The sequence below is a fragment of the Myotis nattereri genome (assembly GCF_964212035.1).
Source record: "Myotis nattereri genome assembly, chromosome: 1".
In the NCBI taxonomy this organism is placed as follows: domain Eukaryota; kingdom Metazoa; phylum Chordata; class Mammalia; order Chiroptera; family Vespertilionidae; genus Myotis; species Myotis nattereri.
In genome coordinates, this window is record NC_138075.1 from 172,515,302 (window position 1) to 172,534,912 (window position 19,611).

Genomic DNA, 19,611 nt, shown 5'->3' on the forward strand with positions numbered 1-19,611 from the left:
CCCACCAGCAGTGCACTAAGGTTCCCTTTTCTCCACATCCTCACCATTGATTTTTTTGATGATAGCCACTCAGACAGGTGTGAGGTGATAACTCATTGTGGTTTTAATGTGCATTTCTCTGATGATTAGTGACTTTAAGCATTTTTTTCATATGTCTCTTGCCCTTCTGTATGTCCACTTTTGAGAAATTTCTGTTTAGGTCCTTTGCCCATTTTTATATTGGATTGTTTTTCTTCCTTTTGTTGAGTTGTATGAGTACTTTATATATTTTGGATATTAACCCCTTATCAGGCATATCATTGGCAAATATGTTCTCCCAAGCAATGGGCTCCCTTTTCATTTTGATGGTGGTTTCTTTTGCTGTGCAGGAACTTTTTATGTTGATGTGGTCCCATTTGTTTATTTTTCTCCTCAGTTTCCTTTGCCCTAGATGTATCCATCAACAGATGGTTATGTGAGGTGTCTGAGATTTTACTGCCTATGTTCTCCTCTAAGATTTTTTATGGTTTCATGCCTTACATTTACGTCTTTTATCCATCTTGAGTTTATTCTCGTGTATGGTGTAAGTGCTGGTCTAGTTTCATCTTTTTGCATGTGTCTGTCCAGTTTTTCCAGCACCATTTCTTTCAGAGACTGTCTTGCTTAATGCTTTTGAAATTCATCCTGTTATGTTTAGTTAAAAGCTCTCTCTTCGTTATAATTAAGTGGTATTCCATATGAATAGACCACATTCTATTCACCATTGAAGGACTTTTCAGTCCTTTACAATTTTTGACTACAATGAATAGAGGTGCCATAAATATTTGTGAACAAGTCTTTTAGTAGATAAATGTTTTCATTTGGGGGAGGAGGGGAACCACCTAAAAAATAGAATTGTCCTGATGTGTGGTAAGTACATAGATATCATTATAAAAAACTGCCAAAGCTTTTCCAAGTGCTATACCATTTTGCATTCCCTCCCGCAATTTATGGGAGTACCAGTCGTTCTGTATCTTCACCAATATTCGGCAGTGTCAGTCTTTTTAAATTTTAAAAATGGTCTATAGTGTATCTTACTGAACCTTTAATTTATACTTCCCTAATGATTAACGATATTGAGCATCTTTTCGTATGTTTATTAGTGCTAATCTCTTCTTTGAAGTGTCTATTCACATATTTTGTCCAGTTATTAATTCAATTGCTTATTAACTAAAAGCTTTTGATATACGTTCTTTATGTTATATATATATCAAGTCTTTTATTTGATGTTTTGAAATGTTTTCTGCCAGCCTGTGGCTTGCCTTTCAGTTTTATTAACAGTGTGTTGAAGAGCTAAAGTTTTTAATTTGGATGCAATGTGTGTGTTTTTTTTCTTTTACATAGTTCATGCCTTTTTTTTTTTTTTTTTTTTTTTGTCCTACCTAAATCTTTGCTTAACCCAAGGTTACAAAGATTTTCTTAAATATTATCTTCTAGAAGTTTTATAGTTTTAGGTGTTTGTCATTTCAAATTAATTATTCTTTATGGTGTGAGGTAAGGTAGTGGTTTAGTATTTTTTCTCCTTATGGATTTCCAATTGTTCCAGCTTGCCTTTCCTCATTGAATTGCCTTAGTATTTTTGTCAGAATTCTGTTCATACATATATGTTTAGATTTATTTACGAACTTTTTATTGTGTTCTATTGATCTATTTTTACTCCAGTACTGTACTGCCTTGATTCCTGTAGATTCTGAGTAAGTCTCAAAATCATTCAAGTGCTTCACTATTGTCCTTCTTCACTGTCATTTGACTATCCTAGGTCCTTTGCATTTTTGTATATATTTTAGGATAAGTTTATCAATCTCGATAAAAAAGACTGCAGGAATTTTGAGATTACACTAACTGAGATCAATTTAGGAAGGATTGATATGCTGATAATATTGATTCTTCTGGCCGAAACCGGTTTGGCTCAGTGGATAGAGCGTCGGCTTGCGGACTGAAAGGTCCCAGGTTCGATTCCGGTCAAGGGCATGTACCTGGGTTGCGGGCACATCCCCAGTAGGAGGTGTGCAGGAGGCAGCTGATCGATGTTTCTCTCTCATCGATGTTTCTCTCTATCCCTCTCCCTTCCTCTCTGTAAAAAATCAATAAAATATATTTTTAAAAAAATATTGATTCTTCTGTCCATGTGTATATTTCTCCATTAATTTAAAGCATCATTAATTTCTTTCAGCTATATTTTCTAGTTTTCAGGATATAGTTGAACATATTTTGTTAAAAAATTTATCCTTAGGTATTTATCTTTTGTTGATATTACAAATGATACTTTTTAAAATTTCAATGTATGAGTGTATATAGATATAATATTAATTTTTATATTTTGACCTTGAATACTAATACCTTTTTATTTTTACTTAGTAGTTCTAGTTGTTTTATAAATCCCTTAGAATCTTGCACATAGATAACCAGATAGTCTCTAAATAAGATAGTTTTACTCCTTATTTTCCAATCGGTATGCCTTTTCTTTTTTCTTTTTCTTTCCTCATAAGCTTTTCTTTCCCAAACTACCACCAATGCAAGGCTCTGTGTATGGTTTGGGATAATTCATTGGCCATTTCCAACCATACTTATATCTGTTCTTTAATTCATTCTATAGCTGTGATATTGAGACACATTTCAGGTTCTTCCCATTTCCCCAACTATAATTAGATGAGAGTTCCTGGTTGGGCTCAGCATTTAACCAAAATGATAATATCTGCATTTATTCTAATTTTTAAAATAAATTTATTGGGGTGACATTGGTTAATAGGATCATATAGATTTCAGCTACACATTTCTATGATACATGATCTGGATATTGCATGTTTCCACTACCCAAAATTAGTTCATCTTTGTCACCATATATTTGACCCCCTTTTCCCTTTACTCACTGCCCCACTCCCTTCCCTCTGGTAACCACCATACTGTTGTCTGTGTCTATGAGTTTCAGTTTTATATACCACATATGAGTGAAATCGTATGGTTATTGGCTTTTTTTCTGACTTATTTCACTTAACATAATAGCCTCAAGGGCCATCCATGTTGTCACAAATGGCAGCATTTCATCACTTCTTATGACTGAGTAGTATTCCATGGTATATATGTACCACATCTTTATCCAATCCTCTATCAAAAAAACACTTTGACATGGCCAGTGGCTCAGTGATTGAGTGTTGACCCATGAGACAAGAGGTCGCCGGTTCGATTCTCGGTCAGGGCACATGCCTGAGTTTCAGGTTCCATCCTCAGTGAGGGGTGTGCAGGAGGTGATGCTGTTTCTCTCTCATCTATGTTTCTTTCTCTCTATTCCTCTCCCTTCCTCTCTCTCTCTCTCTGTCAATAAAAAAAACATTAAAAGAAAAGGCTTTAAAAAATACTCTGATGGTCTCCATGTCTTGGCCATCATGAATAATGCTGCAGTGAACATAGGGGTGCATATGTCTCTGAAAAATAATTGTCCTCAAGTTTTTTTGGTAGGTATCCAGAAGAAGGATTGCTGGGACTCATGGTAACTCTATTCTTAATTTTTTGAGGAACCGCCATACTGTTTTTCATAGTGGTTGTACTAGTTTACATTCCCACTAGCAGTGAATGAGGGTGCCTTTCTCTGCACAACCTCTCCAGCACTTGTCTTCTTGTCTTTTTTTATAAAAGCCATTCTAACAGGTGTAAGGTGATATCCCATTGTAATTTTGATTTGCATTTCCTTAATAGCTAGTGAAGTTGTATGTCTTCTTGGAAGAGGTGTCTGTTCAGGTCCTCTGCCCACCTTTTGATTGGATTGCTTGTTTGTTTGGTGTGGAGTTGTATGAGTTCTTTATATATTTTGGATATTTAACGCCTTCTCAGAGCTGTTGTAGACAAATATCATCTCCCATTAGAGTGGTTGCCTTTTTGTTTTGCTGTCAGTTTCTTTTGCTATGCGGGAGCTTTTTAGTTTGATATAGTCCCATTTATTTATTTTTTGCCTTCACTTCCCTTGCCTTTGGGGTCAAACTCAAAATGTTCTCTATGACCATGGCCCATAAGTTTAGTACCTATGTTTTCTTCTATGTGATTTAATGTTTCAGGTCTTATATTTAGATCTTTGATCCATTTTGAATTAATTTTTGTATATGGGGACACACTGTTTTCTAGCTTCATTCTTTTGCATGTGGTTTTGAAATTTTCCCAGCACCAATTAGTGAAGAGGCTTTCTTTTCTCTTTGGCTCCTTTGCTGAAAATTATTTGTATATTAGAGGCCTAGTTTACGAATTCGTGCACATTGAAAGGAAATTAATTAGAAGAAATATTTTTAAAATTGATTTTTAGAGAGAGAGGAAGGGATAGAGAGTGAGAAACATTGATGAGAAAGAAATTTCATTGATTGGCTGCCTCCTGGCGGCCCCCTACTGGGGATTGAGTTCCCAAACCAGGGATGTACCCTGACTGGGAATCAAACCAGTGACCTCTTTGATTCCTGGGTTGACGCTCAACCACTGAGACACACTGGCGGGGGTGATGTATTATTTTTTTAAATGTATTGTTGTATTCGATTTGCTAGTATTTCATTTAGGATTTTTGCATTTGTATTCATCAGAGATGTTGGTCTATAGCTATCTTTTATCGTGTTACCCTTGCCAGGTTTTGGTATCAGGGTTGTGATGACCTCATAAAAAGTGATAGGAAGTTTTGCCTGATCTTCAGTTTTTGGGAAGAGTTTGAGAAAGATAGATATGAAGCTTTGAATGTGTTAACGTAAAAAAACCATTGAAACCTGTGAAGAATTTTTGTGAGTTTATTTGAGCCAAACTGTCGACATATGCCGGGAAGCAGAACCTCAATGAATTGAGATAGTGTTCCGGAGAATGGCAGGGTTACATCCTATTTATACATGAAATTCATTGGTGATAGATTAAGGAGGTGGGATTAAGCGAAGTGGGGAAACCTCTGTGAGAGGATAAAAAGTAAAATGATGGACACATACTTAGGTGGGTGCAGGAACAATTAACATGATAAATGAAAGAATCTGCTGCATCTGTCCTGGGCTCAGCACACCTGGTTGTGCCCCAGGGGCTCCATAAAAAGGGAAGTCACAAGTTACCCAGACATCCCAAGGACATGTTATCATAGATGCAAAAAGACAGGCTCAGTTACGGTAAAGGTGGACCTTATCAGTGAAGATATCGGCTTAGGACGTAACTGCCCACCATGACTGCTTTTAGTTAAGGTTTAATTTCAGACCATCCTTTGTGGTTACTTTATGTCTGCAAAACTGCCATGCAGGCCTCTCCTGAGCTTGTCAGGTCAGCATGTGGCCCCTTTCGTCCACAAATGTTTGGTAGAATTTACTAGTGAAGCCATCTCCTCTTGGATTTTTACTATTTGGGAGATTTTTTTTTTTTAAATATATTTTATTGATTTTTTGCAGAGAGGAAGGGAGAGAGAGAGAGAGTTAGAAACATCGATGAGAGAGAAACATCGATCAGCTGCCTCCTGCACATCTCCTACTGGGGAGGTGCCCGCAACCCAGGTACATGCCCCCGACCGGAATCGAACCTGGGACCTTTCAGTCCGCAAGCCGACGCTCTATCCACTGAGCCAAACCGGTTTCGGCAATTTGGGAGATTTTTGATGGTTGTTTCTATTTCCTCACTGTTGATAGGTGTGTTAGATTTTCCAAATCTTCATGATTCAGTCTAGGAGGGTTATATATTTCTAGGAACCTATCCATTTCCTCTAGGTTGTTGAATTTTGTGGCATATAGTCTCTCATAGTATTCTTGTATTGAAATGCGGAAATTAAATTGGAATGCGTGATGTTCCTTTGGGCAGGATGCAAAGGTGATTTCTTGGATTCTTGTCCAAGTGGATTCAAAGAATGCACTTCGAAGGTGGTATAGGAAAAGGTGGAAATTTATTGGGAAACAAGGACAGACTCTCCCGTGGGGAGGGGAAGAGACCCACTAAGTCCCTCTTTCCTAAGGTTTATAAAGGCCACAGTTCTTTGTGTCCTGATATGCCCTCTGGTTGGGCACTGTAGCAGCTTCAGAGCCCACACCCCCTGTGGGTTCCCCTCTTCTTCTCCCTTTTGTTTTTCTACTCCCTGTGGCCTCCTCTTCCTTCTTGGAATGAGTGGCTTCCTCTCCCTTTATTCTGTACATGTGTAGCTTTTGGCAGCTCCTGAGTCCCCTTACTCTGTGAACGTATGCCTTCTGGTGGCTCCCAGCCTTACAGTCCGCAGTTCTTCCCCGTGGACCCCTAACTCCTAAAATTCCCTACACCTGCCTTTTTTTTTTTTTTTTTTTACCCCTAAAAACTTCTTTCAGTATGATCCTTTGTATATCTGGATGTCTGTGGTAACTTCTCTTTCATTTCTGATTTAGTTTATATGAGTCTTTCCTCTTTTTTCCTTAGTGAGTCTTACCAGGGGTTTGTCAGTTTTAATAATCTTTTCAAAGAACCATCTCTTTGTTGTTTGCCGGGGCCCAACCCCAGCAGGTCCAGGGGTCCCCAAAGGTGTGGACGGAGTCGGCGAAGAAGGAATGACACGGAGACAGCGTTCAGTTGATCAGCAGCCTAGCCAGGATCTCTAGCCAGGATCTCCAGCCAGGGAGATCGAGAGTTGTTGTTGTTTTTGTTAATCCTCACCTGAGGATATTTTTCCATTGATTTTTAGAGAGAGTGGAAGAGAGAGGAAAAGGCAGAGAGAAACATCCATGTTAAAGAAACACATTGATTGGTTGCCTCCTGCATGAACCCCCGCCAGGGCCTGGGTCAGGGAGGAGCCTGCATCCAAGGTACTTGCCCTTGACCGAATTCGAACCCGGGACCCTTTGGTCCAAAGGCCAACGCTCTATCCACCGAGCCAAACCAGCTAGGGCCAGCTCTTTGTTGCATTAATTTTTTTGTATAGTCTTTTTGTTTTCTATTTTATTTTATTCAGCTCTAATTTTTATTATTTCTTCTGCTGATTTTGAGTTGCTTTTGCTTTTACTAGTTCTTTAAGATGTAATGTTAGGTTGTTTACTTGGGATTTCTCTCATTATTGAGATTGGCCTGTAATGATATAAACTTCCCTCTTATTATTACTTTTACTGCATCTCAGTAGTTTTGATATATCATATTCTTGTTTGTCTCTATATATCTTTTTGATCTCACCTTTTATTTCTCCTTTGACTCAGTCAATTTTTTAGTAGTTTCTTTTTTTGTGTGTGTGCAAGTATCAAAGATATTTTTTAATGGTTGGTAAATAACTGCTACAAAATATGAAACAAAATACATCTACTGGATTGTTTTTCTGAGTGCAATGGCCCTTTGGCTCTCCAAATGAGGATTCCCTATAAAAGTCACAAAGCAATTCATGTAGTGGTTATTTTAGGCCAATGCCTTTCCCCCGCTTCCTACCCCCACCCCTTCAGGCACCATATTATTAAAAACATTAGGTACCTGGGATTTGTACCCCAGATCAAGACATCATTTGGGCAATTTCAAATGATGTACAGCTCCTCATGTAAAAAAGATGTTCTGTGGTCACAATTACTTCAAAAAGTAATTATATTCAAATAACCTGGCAGATCATGTTTTAGCAATTATAGAACTGATACGGATTTTTGGACTGGAACCCGGATCCTTTTTCCGTCGGAATCGAAGAATGAATCCACGGACAAATGTGGTATAGCAAAGGTGGAGATTTGTTGAAGAACAAGTACAGACTCCCATGTGGGGAGAGGGAAAGAGTCCCACAGAATGGACTCCCAAGTAGGGAGGGGGAAAGGTCCACTGAGTGCCTGTTTCCAAGGTTTGTAAAGGCTGCAGTTCTTGTGTCCTGATACCCCTCGATTGGTCAATATTCCCCTGCAAATTGGTTACTATAGTGCAGTGATGGCGAACCTTTTGAGCTCGGCGTGTCAGCATTTTGAAAAACCCTAACTTAATTCTGGTGCCGTGTCACATAGAGAAATTTTTTGATATTTTTAACCATAGTAAAACAAAGACATATTTTTGATATTTATTTTATATATTTAAATGCCATTTAACAAAGAAAAATCAACCAAAAAAATGAGTTCGCGTGTCACCTCTGACACATGTGTCATAGGTTCGCCATCACTGCACTAGTGATTCCTGAGGCCCTCCTCCCTCATAGTCCTAACATTCCTCTGGGCTTTCTTTTACATTTATTTTGTAAATAGAGACCTTTCTTGGCTACCTCCAGTTCCCTTGTCTTATGGAAATATACCTGTTGCTGCTCCCTTGTCTTATGGAGATGTAACTGCACCTGGCTTCCTTGTGCTATGGAAATGTACCTTCTCCCAGTCTGTAACACTGTGTTTTTCCATGTACCCCAATTCTAAAAAAATCCCTAAGCTTGCCTATGTTCCCCTAAAATTCCTGCTTCAGAACCATGATTCTGACACATGGCAATTTATAAGTTCGACAAATGTGAAATGCTAAAAGATGTGAACAGCTGCTCTTCTGCTTAAGTTTAGATTGCTGAAAAATTTCGGTAATGACTTTATTTTTTCAGTTAACATAACCAGCCCACAATACAGCATATCTACACTAATAAAAGAGGAAAATGGTAATTGGCGTACTGCGATACCTTTTTCATTGGCTAATCAGGGCTATATGCAAATTAACTGCCAACTAAGATTGGCAGTTAACTGCCAACAAGATGGCGGCTAATTTGCATATGTAGGCACAATGCAGGGAGGCGAAAGGGAAAGCAGGAAGAAGCCCCCTGCCACTGACAGTGATCGGAAACCCAGGGGGGAGCTAAGAGCTGGGGGGCAGGGCAAAGGCGGGGCCCCCCAGCCATAATCGGAGAATCAGGCGCCTTTGCCGCCCTGGCCAGTGATAGCAGGAAGTAGGGGTGGAGCCAGCGATGGGAGCTGGGCACGGTCGAAGCTGGCAGTCCCAGGAGCTAGGGGTCCCTTGCCTGGGCCTAAAGCGAAGCCCACGATCACGGCGCCCCCTGCTGCCACTGCAGGTCCCCGCTGCCCGGGCCGGAAGCCTAGGCCAGAGGTGTTAGGCCTGGGCAGGGCCGGAGCCTGCAACCGCGGGGAGCTGGGGGTCCCCTGCCCAGGCCTGACACCTCTGCCGGAGGCCTCAGGCCTGGTCAAGGGGCCGATCCGGTGATTGGTGATCGGAGGGTGATGAGGGTCAACTCCTCTGGCCGAGGCATCAGGCCTGGGTGGGGGGTGGAGCCGGAGATTGGGGGGATATGATGGTCCCCTTGCCCAGGCCTGAAGCCTGGGTCAGAGGCGTCAGGCTTGGGCGGGGGGTGGAGCAAGCGATCAGAGGGAGATGGGGGTCCCCTGCCCAGGCATGATTCCTGGGCCAGAGGCCTCAGGCCTGGGCGGGGGCCAGAGCCAGTGATCGGGGGGAGATGGGGGTCCCCTGTCCAAGCCTGACACCTCTGGTGGAGGCGTCAGGCCTGGGCAAGGGGCCGATCAGGCGATCGGAGGGTGATGGGGGTCAACGCCTGAGGGCTCCCAGTATGTGAGAGGGGGCAGGCTGGGCTGAGGGACACTCCCCCCTCCCCCTCCACACCCAGTGCACGAATTTCGTGCACCGGGCCCCTAGTAGGTCATAAAGTACAAATCCATGGAAGGTAATATCTTCACTAAGTTACAGAACTTCGGCAAATCAATACAGTACTCTTTCATAGAGTAAAGATGAAGTTATATATTACTTGAGTGATAATTTTAACTCCAAAAAATTTCATTTACGTACCAAATTAAAACACTGTGGTTTATAGCAAGCAGAGCAAGTTATTTTATATAAATTTATATCTTTTAAAACTATACAATTTCTCCTTTGAAAGTGAGTTCCCTATTGAAGTTTTCACAGCAGAGCAATTGTGTCTATTTGGAGGTGGCTCTGCTTTGTCCTGGGGTTGGTCCAAAGCCAGGTAGAGTTCCAATGCATGAAAAGCTTTAAAATTCAACCTGAAGGAGACTTAATATGCTAACACCAATTTCCAAGTACCTTTCAAAAATTGTTAAATTCTCACATAACTATGGAATCTTCAAAACCAGAGTCATTTCAAACAACACTCGTAATTTCAGATGCTCCGTTATTTAGAAACACCGTACCTCCTTGTTTTGATCAAGTTACATACCCTTTCTTCGGCTTACTAAAAAAAAATTCTACCTAAAATATAATTTTTTAATGTATTTTTTAAATAACAATAAATATAATGCCAGCCAGTAGAGATCTGGGGGACTGGGTGTTGTATACCAACTTTCATCATTTCTCTACAAATGCTGCTGCTGCCATTGGCGTCCTTATGCTTCCTCTTGCTGAAGCCGTCAATTCTTCGATCTCAGCATTTAATTTCTGTGTCACCCATTCCACTGCTTCCCGGCCTTTACGAGCATTTGAGGATGCCATGCTCGCCATCAGCCCTTCCAGGTAACTACCGAGGCTCACTCCTTTCACAGTGATGATGGCCTCTCGAGCCAAAACAGTTCTTTCTGGGCCCTGCGGATGTGGTTTATATCTAAGTCTCCCATCTACTGAAACCATATTTGTAAATGAAAGAAATATTAGTGGATTTAAGTTCCATTGTTTTCTCTACAGGGTCAACTACAGAATGTTCTTGCACATATGTTTTGGTTCTTGCCCCACCAATCAGAGATCTCACAATGGAAGGCAGGCCCCACTCTGTGCTGAGCAGTCTATGGCTGTGCAACTTCCCAGAAGGATCTACATGTCTGTCCAATACATTGACTCCAACCACGCTTGGGTTCATAGGGTTGGATATTTCTGCATTGCGGCTATTGTAACAGTTTCCCATGGATGGTCAAAGACGTGCTCCGACGTCTAAATCTTCATGGTGCTGGTGGCCTGTGCAGTGTCCCGGTGGCGCAAAGAGGCAGAGAGGCCACACAGGACCCCCCTGCCCCCTCGCCTCCCTGCCGGCCGCGCAGCGGAAGTATCTTGTTTATTCTCATAGTTGTGGGTTTGTTTACTTCTTTTTTGCTGTTGATTTCTAATTCCATGCATTATGGTTGGAGAATATGCTCGCTATAATTTCAATCTTGAATTTGTTGAGTATCGTGACACACAGATGGCCTATCCTTGGAATGTTCCATGTGCACTGGAGGAAAATCTATAATCTGATGTTCTGGGACAAAAGGCTCTGTAAATGTCAATTATGTCCATTTGGTCTAATGTGTCATTTAAGCATGATATTTCTTTGATTTTCTGTTTGGATGACCTATCTAGAGCTGTCAGTAGAGTACTAAGGTCTCCAGCTGTGGTTCTATTTTTTTTTTTTAATGTTTCTCCTTTAGTTCTGTTAGTAGTTGCTTTATATATTTTTGCTCCCTGATTGGGTGCATATATATTAAGAAGTGCTATGTGTTCTTGATCTAGTGTCCCCTTTATTGTTATAAAATGTCCATCTTTGTCTCTTATTACCTGTTATCTTGAAATCTGTTTTGTCAGATATATAGTATACCTAGTTTTCTGTGGATGTTATTTTCTTGGAGAAATCATTTTCCACCCTTTCACTTTGAGTCTAACTTTGTGTTTGCAGCTTTGATGTGTCTCCTGAAGGCAGCATATAGTTGAGTTTTGTTTTTTGAGCCAATCTGCTACTCTGTGCTTCTTTTATGGTGAATTCACTCCATTTATATTAGGGTAATTACTGATGTGTGAGGATTTCCTTTAGCCATTCAGTCTTCTGCTTCCTGGTAGCTCTGTGCCTCCATCAGTTCCTTTCCTTTATGCTTCTGTCGTTTTTGTTTGGTGATATTCCATAATTCTTCCCTCTGTTTTCTCTTCTGTTTAAGATATTTATCTCAGTTTGGATGTTGTGTGTGTGTGTGTGTGTGTGTTTACCATTAAGTTTATGAAAAAGAAAGTTTCATTATATACAGTTCTTTTTCTTTTGAATACATCTGACCTCTATGCTTCTTTGCAAATTCATTCTGTACCCCCACCCCTTTTATGTTTTTGTTGTCACAAATTATCCGTTTATTCTGTAAGTTTTTTTGTGATTTTATTCATAGTATTGTAACCTTTTGTTCTTTGTTTCAGGTAGCATGACACCCTTGAGTATTTCCTGCAATGGAGGTCTTCTGGTGATAAATTTTCTCAATTTCTGAATGTCTGGAAATGTCTTTAGTTATATTAGTCTTTTTAAAAATATGTGTATTTTTAATTAATTTTTGAGAGAGAAGAAGGGAAAGGGGGAAAGAGAGAAACATTGATGTGAGAGCCCAACATTGATCAGCAGCCTCCTATATGCCCTCTACCAGGAATTGAGCCTTCAACCCAGCATGTGCCTGCCCTTGACTGGGAATCAAACCAGCAACCATTTGGTGCATGGCATGATGCCCAACCAGCTGAGCCACACCAGCTAGGGCAGAATATATTATTCTTGACTGGTAATTTCTTTTTCATCGTTTGAATATTTGGTTCCACTCTCTTCTGGCTTGTGGAGTTCCTGCTGAGAAGTCTGATGATAACCTAATGGGCTTTCCATTATAAGTTACTTTCTTTTCCTTGGCTGCCTTGAGAATTCTTTGTCATTAATTTTTGATAATATGTGTATTAAGTTTTAATAATATGTGCCTTGGAGAAGGCCTCTTTGGATTGAGGTAACTAGGTGTTCGGTTTGCTTCTTGGCTTTGAGGATTTGGCTCTTTTCATAGATAGGTTTGGGAAACTCTCATCAACTATTTGTTTGAATAGGTTCTCCGTTCTCTTGTCCATTTGGAATGATTCTTGGAACATGGTATTGAACATAAGTAATTCTTTAATGAATGAATGAATGAATCCCTTAACATTTAGATTTTTCAAATAAATTTTTCAGCAGTTGGTTAAAATAAAAACTATGGAGACATTTAATAATCCTATATAATAAAAGCCCAGCAACCATAATGGCTTAATGACCCAAACAACCACTTGACCAGTTGCATGAGGTGCATTGACCACCTCTCAGTCCCTGCCCTCCCCACCTCCCAGCCCCCATGTTCGCAGGCTCTGATCGCAGGATGGTGAATGGGGAACCACAGGGAACCAGGGTGGATGGCGGCAGGGCGGGCCTGGGGACTGGCCAGTAGGTGGAAGATGGCCCTGATTGCAGGCTAGGTCTAGGGACCCTACCCACACACAATTTTGTGCACTGGGCCTCTAGTATAAAATACACATCTACAAGTGTCAAAATGAAGATAATTAGTTTATATTTTTATTTTTTCAAACTTTCATATTTGCAGGCAGTGATTATTAGATGCACAATATTTAAAAAAAAAAACAGCTCTTAGCTTTTACTATTCACCTTATTTTTAAATGGCAATTATTGTTCAGGAAGTAAGTCACCAAAAGGCAAATATTAGATAACAAGTTTAGGGATCAGGAAATGTTCATTGATTAAAAATATTATCTTGATTCATCACTTTTTGCTAATCTCAACATTTATTTATTAATTCTAACTAAAATAATCAACCCTTTGTACTAATTAGAACTAAAGAAGAACATCTGAATCCAAGAGTGAGAGAACCTGGGAAACTGAGGCCTCGCTGAGACTCCCTGAGGTCATTATCTCTGTGTGACTGTGGGCAAGACAAATCCACGGTTGCTTCTGATGGCTACTTGAAGTGCTTCCTCCAGTCTTTCCATTGTAGAATATTCAGGAAGGTCCAGAATACTATGACACACGAGTGCTCTTGGGTTATCTCTTTCACTCAACGTTTCAGGACAGCGAAATGTGATTCTCATTTCTTGTAATCCTCTTGCAGTCTGTCTATCATTTCCTGTAAGAAAAACTGGAAAGGAATCTTTGGTTAAGATATACCTTAATGCCCGGCCAGCATGGCTCAGTGGTTGAGCATTGACCTACGAACCAGGATGTCATGGTTCAATTCCTGTTTAGACACATGCCTGGGTTGCGGGTTTGATCCCCAGTGTGGGGAGTGCAGGAGGCAGCCGATCGATAATTCTCTCTCATCATTGATGTTTCTCTCCCTTCCTCTCTGAAATCAATAAAAATATATTTTATAAAAGATATTCCTTAGAAAAAACAAAATTTAAAATGAAAAGGAATAAATTAATCACTTAATTCAGTAAATATTTATTAAATACTCTTGTGTGGAGGGAACTACCTGGGACTATGTGGAGCATAGAAAAATCATGACATTTGGTCTTTGTACTCAGTGAGTTCATGGTCTAGTTGGGGGGAAATTACATATAGTTGACCTTTGAACAGCGTGGGTTTGAACTATGTGGGTCTACTTACATAAAGATATTTTTCAAAAAATACTGTAAATGGATTTTCCTGATGATTTTCTTTTTTTAAATTTTATTTTATTTATTTATTTTTAAAATATATTTTATTGATTTTTTACAGAGAGGAAGGGTAGAGAGTTAGAAACATCGATGAGAGAGAAACATCCATCAGCTGCCTCCTGCACACCCCCTACTGGGAATGTGCCCGCAACCAAGGTACATACCCTTGGTCAGAATTGAACCTGGGACCCTTCAGTCCACAGGCCAACGCTGTAGCCACTGAGCCAAACTGGCCAGGGAAAGATGATTTTCTTAATAACATTTTCTTGTCTCTAGCTTATTTTATTGTAAGAATACAGTATAATATATGTATGTATATCTATATATAAAACATAGAAAATATGTTAGTAGGTTGTTTATGTTATCAGTAAGGCTTCTGGTCAACAGTAGGCTATTAGTAGTTAAGTTTGGAGGGAGTCAAAATTTATACAGAGACTTTCCATTGTGTGTGTGTGGCCTGGGATCAGTGCCCCTAACCCCCAGGTTGTTCAAGGGCCAACAGCACATGAAAAGATAATAGCAAGGTACAGGAGGTTTATTTTAGCACAACCAAGAAGTATGAGGTGAAGAGCCTGATGAAAGTCCTAAGACTGAGGGCAGGGAGAGAAGGGCCAGGCTGGGGTAACTAGGAGACTTCACAGAGGTCACATCTGGCTAGTTGAGTGCGGTGGGGAGGAATGCTAAGGAAAAATGCCTGAAATAGCGAGATATACATGAGATCACTGAATGTACAGACATGAATGCACAGACAATGGAGCCACTGGGCTGAAGTACATGTTTCCCATTAAGAGAGCATACTGGAAAGGCAGTTTGGGTTTGTGGAAAAGTAGGCTGGGTTTGTGGAGAAGTTGTAATTGTCCTCCAGCATCCTCAGGAGCAACAAAATAGCAAGAAGAAAGAGGAGCTGAAAAATGGGATAAGGAGGTGAAAGAATGTCATTGTGTGCTGTAGGGAAACTTTAGGGTTCCCTCTCAGAAAAGTTTGTATAGCCCAAGGACACAGAGCTTAGTGGTCAATAGCCTGGGCTTTGGATCAGCCTGTTGTGTTCAAATTCTGGTTCTGACACTCACCTGGTATCTGAACATAGGAAGCTACTAAATGCTCCAACCCGCTTTTTCCTCACATGGAGAAAATAAGTACCTACCTCATAAGGTTGCTATTGGGACAAAGGGTGTTAATAGCTACAACGTGATCAGTACAATGGCTGGCATAGAGTAAGCACACAATAAATGCTGTTATTATCATCAGTGGTCATTGCTACTATTATTATTTCTAAAATAATATTAGAGGCAGTTTACACTGTCCTAAATCCATAGGACATAAGTATTAACTGAAGGTAACATAAAAAGGCTTGATAAGGAGCCAACTAGAATGAGGAAAGTCGATGCAAACTAAAATTGGAGGTGGGATTAGAGTCAGTGTAGAGAAGGTAGTAAAACAGTGATATCTTTATTACAATTTTTAAAATGGGGAACAGGCTTATGTAAGAGAAAAACCATTGGTCCAGAAGGGAACTTGGGTTATAACCCTTGTGTTCCTGTTAACACACTTGATCCACCACAAATAAGATATTTATCTTTTTAAAAGATATATACTTATAGATCCTTCTATTACTGTAATACTTACAGAGGAATTGTCTCTTTTCATCCAAAGTTAATCTGTGGAAAGCTTTCCAAAACATCCGTATAGTAGGATGTGATTCATAGTATTCTGGCTCATATAGTGAATTCTTGAGAAAAAGGAGGAAATGGGTTTTAGGGGGGAACATATAAACATAGTTCAGAAGAATTGGGGGCATTAGTTAGTACCTACCTTTTCAAATTGTTTCCAGTCATAATCAGTATTTCCAATTATTGCTGTCCTTAGTTCTTCAGGATGGAAAAGTCTAAGTATCTCTTTGTCACAGACTTCATAAAATCCTCTCTGAAATTCCTCATAAACTTCCTTTACCGAAGTGTTGAAAATGTAATCAACACACTGAGAAACATAGTCGGTCCTTGAAGGAAATGAAAAAATAAAAAAAGTCCAATAACATACTTTATCAGTGCCTAAAATATTCTTGATTTTGCCCTTTTTACCATTTCTATTAAGAAAGAAAAGTAAATTCCTTCTGCTGAGCACACAACCCAGTACTACTTACTCTTAAGATATAAAAACATCTGATCAGCTAGCACAGTGGTTGGCAAACTGCAGCTCGCGAGCCACGTGCGGCTCTTTGGCCCCTTGAGTGTGGCTCTTCCACAAAATACCACGTGCGGGTGCACATGAACAGTGCCATTGAAACTTCGTGGCCCATGCGCAGAAGTCAGAATTTTGTGGAAGAGCCACACTCAAGGAGCCAAAGAGCCGCATGTGGCTCGCGAGCCGCAGTTTGCCAACTACTGAGCTAGAAAAAGAAACCTTGGAGCATAGAGCAGAAGGAATAAGGCTTTGTTTTATTCCCAGTTTCCTAGCTGCAGACAGGATCATATCTTAAAAACACTAAAACATTCCATTCTCCTGCTTAAAATCTTTCACAGGCTTCTCAAAGGCTGAGCACAACCTCCACAGCAGGATCAAAAAGCCCTCCATGATCTGACCGTTACCCTACTCTCCAGCCTCTTCCCACTTCCATTTGAATCTCTGGCCTCGCTGTCTCCCTTGTAGTTAGGCCATAGCATACAGTGCTTCCCCCTTTCCTAGCAACTTTTATCACTCATCAATATGTATGTCTTTCTCAGGGCTGGTCCTCTGTCCCTCTTTCCCTCCACACTGACATGTCATTGTGTGAAAATTATTTATGCAGCCTGTCCTCTCCACTACGTGAAGAATTTCCTGATGGCAGGGTTGCTACTGGAGGTATTTCCACCAGAATCATAATAGTCTCCCTCCCCTCTAGCATCCTTCCTGGACTATCCTATCTATATCAATCCCTCTCTGCCCTCCCCGCTAACCAGTGGCATGCTGGTAAATGTTTAAAAATCAGTTATCCGAAGGGAAAGAGAAAAAGGAAATGCTCATTGGCAGCATTCGCCAATTTCTGTGGTGTAAATATTCCCACTATGGCTGATTTCAGGCTACAAACACTTTAATAATAAACTGTGAACATTTTTGAAAATTTAACAATCAGCTCTCACAAGCTGGTACCAGCTGCCTCCAGCACACCTCCAACCTGTAACTCTAGTCTCTTCATTGGATTTAATTTTCTTCAGAGTATTTACCTGACATTCTATTACATAGTAATTTATTCTTGTATTGCCTTTTGGTCCTATTGGAATTTAAGCTCTATATTATGTCTGTCTTTTTCACTGCTATATCTCCAGCATCTAGAATAGGGTCTAGTACATAGTAGGGGCTCAAAATAATTGTTAAATGAATAACTAGTGAAAAGGGCTACAAAGGAAATATTTAATTCTGACTCCTTCTCCTCTTCTCTTACCTTATAACTGTTCTATCTTTCTAAAAGATGAGGAACTAAAATGATCATCTGAGAAGCTAAAATACATTTATAAAGTAAAGTGACATAAACATTTTATGTGTATTCAATGCATATATTCTAGGTCTCAAAACTTACTTGTTGGTTTGGTCCACAAGTATAGAGATCCCATTTGGAATTAAATCAACATTATGTTGGTCCCATCGTAGCTGTAATATATGTTCAGGTAGCAAACATGAAAGAAAGTCTCAATAATCAACCATATTACCATTATTGCCAATTTACAGGATATCCAAAAAATGCATACACACTTTAACAGCTGATAGCTCAAATTGATGTTTCTTTCTTTTCAGATTTACTCCATTGGAATGAATAATTATTCAAAGTGTGTGTACATGTTTTGGGACACTCTGTGTTCTTCCCTAACAAAATTTAAATAACTGGGAGGTAAATAATTATCTATGCAGTTCAGCCTTTTGAATACATAAAACATTTTAAAACCTACCCTAGTATATGTTGTAGATTGCTTTTAAGCATACATTGATCCATTTAGTTATTTACATAGATTGAATAATCACTTGTATTTGCACTTTATTTGTGAGTACACAGACATAAGGTAAAAAATGAGGAGCAGGTAGAGAGAAAGCCTTACAGTACAGAAGTAAAGTACCATTCAAAAAAGGCATCCCAGATTTGAGGTATAATAAAACTAGAGGCCCGGTGCATGAAAATTCATGTACAGGAGGGGGTTTCCTCAGCCCGGCCTGCCCCCTCTCACAGTCCGGGAGCCCAAAGGGGCGCAAGGCGACCCGGCAATCGAGGGGAAGACGATGCCCACATCACACTTCTGCTGCTGCCAGTGCTGAAAGCGCAAGCCTCAGCCGGCTGTGGTTACCTGAGCCTTGGGCGGCCCTGAGTGGCTGGGGGGCTGAGGGGATGAGGGAACTCTGGAGGTAGGCGCCCCAGACGGGCTGAGGGGACTGGGTGCTGCCATTTAGTGGCTGTGGGTGCCTCCATTATTGAGGGCGTGTTAGTCAATTAGCATATTCCCTCCTTATTGGCTGTGGGCAACACCATCTTTGAGGGTGTGACAGTCAATCAGCATAGTCCCTCCTTATTGGCTGTGAGCATCGCCACATTTGAGGGCGGGGCAGTCAATTAGCATATTCCCTCCTTATTGGCTGTGGGCATTGCCGTCTTTGAGATGGCATGAGGGTCAATTAGCATATTCCCTCTTTATTAGATAGGATTATTTTTTAAAAAGACTAAAGCTAAAACATAATTTGTTGTTCACTAGTACTGTGAACCCTAAGAAAGAAGATGCCTACTAAGAAGGGCTCCTTGTGGCTAAATTAAAAAACAACAACAGCCTAGCAGCTGTTTCTACACAGGGACCTGTCATGCAAACTGCACTTAAGGGAGAAGCTTGCACTGAACTACCTGCTTACACTGTGTTTCTGCCATGTGAGCCAGCCCTTCTAAAGAAGTTCCTGGAATCCTATTTTATCCAAAAGGATTGAGGCTTTCTCCATCCAATAGGAGCTGCACAACTATATCCCCATCAACATCTACACGGACCAATCAAGGCAATGCCTTAAGGACCAAGCAAACTGTAAGCATATGGAGTCCTCATTTGCATGAGGATGAATCAATCAGGGACCAGGGTTGGGAACTTCTGTCTATATAAGCCAGCTCCTCTCTGACTGGGGGAGTGCACTTTCCATTTCCACTGAGGACAGGATTATGTTTCCCAGACCAAGCTGAACACCAAAGATGTCTCACTGGAGCGGAGCACAACAGACCAGCACAGACAAAAGCAGACTGCTCAGATGGAGCAGACCAGAGTGGAGCAAAGCAGAGTAGCCCAGCCCAAAGCAGACCCGCAAGGAGCAGACCAGAGCAGAGCACAGGACTGAGGAGGA

The 19,611-nt window shown here is 40.5% G+C and overlaps 1 protein-coding gene and 1 pseudogene across 2 annotated transcripts in view; both read right to left on the reverse strand.

The window, feature by feature from the left end:
- Positions 1-10,227: 10,227 nt before the first annotated feature.
- On the reverse strand, positions 10,228-10,982 carry LOC308533385 (PRELI domain containing protein 3B-like; annotated as a pseudogene). Its single transcript has 3 exons — positions 10,953-10,982; positions 10,625-10,803; positions 10,228-10,554 (listed from the first exon to the last, which is right to left on the reverse strand). The product of its transcript is annotated as a PRELI domain containing protein 3B-like (transcript).
- Positions 10,983-13,156: 2,174 nt separating this feature from the next.
- Positions 13,157-19,611, reverse strand: part of LOC308532172 (E3 ISG15--protein ligase HERC5-like) — a gene marked incomplete at its 5' end in the record, with an annotated part of 51,897 nt that continues 45,442 nt past the window's right edge. Inside the window, 4 exons of the mRNA XM_081109467.1 lie at positions 13,157-13,754; positions 15,901-16,003; positions 16,087-16,270; positions 17,828-17,898. Of these exons, the coding sequence (XP_080965593.1) occupies positions 13,528-13,754; positions 15,901-16,003; positions 16,087-16,270; positions 17,828-17,898 (585 nt within the window). The 3' untranslated portion in view covers positions 13,157-13,527. The remainder of the gene's footprint in view (positions 13,755-15,900; positions 16,004-16,086; positions 16,271-17,827; positions 17,899-19,611) is intronic.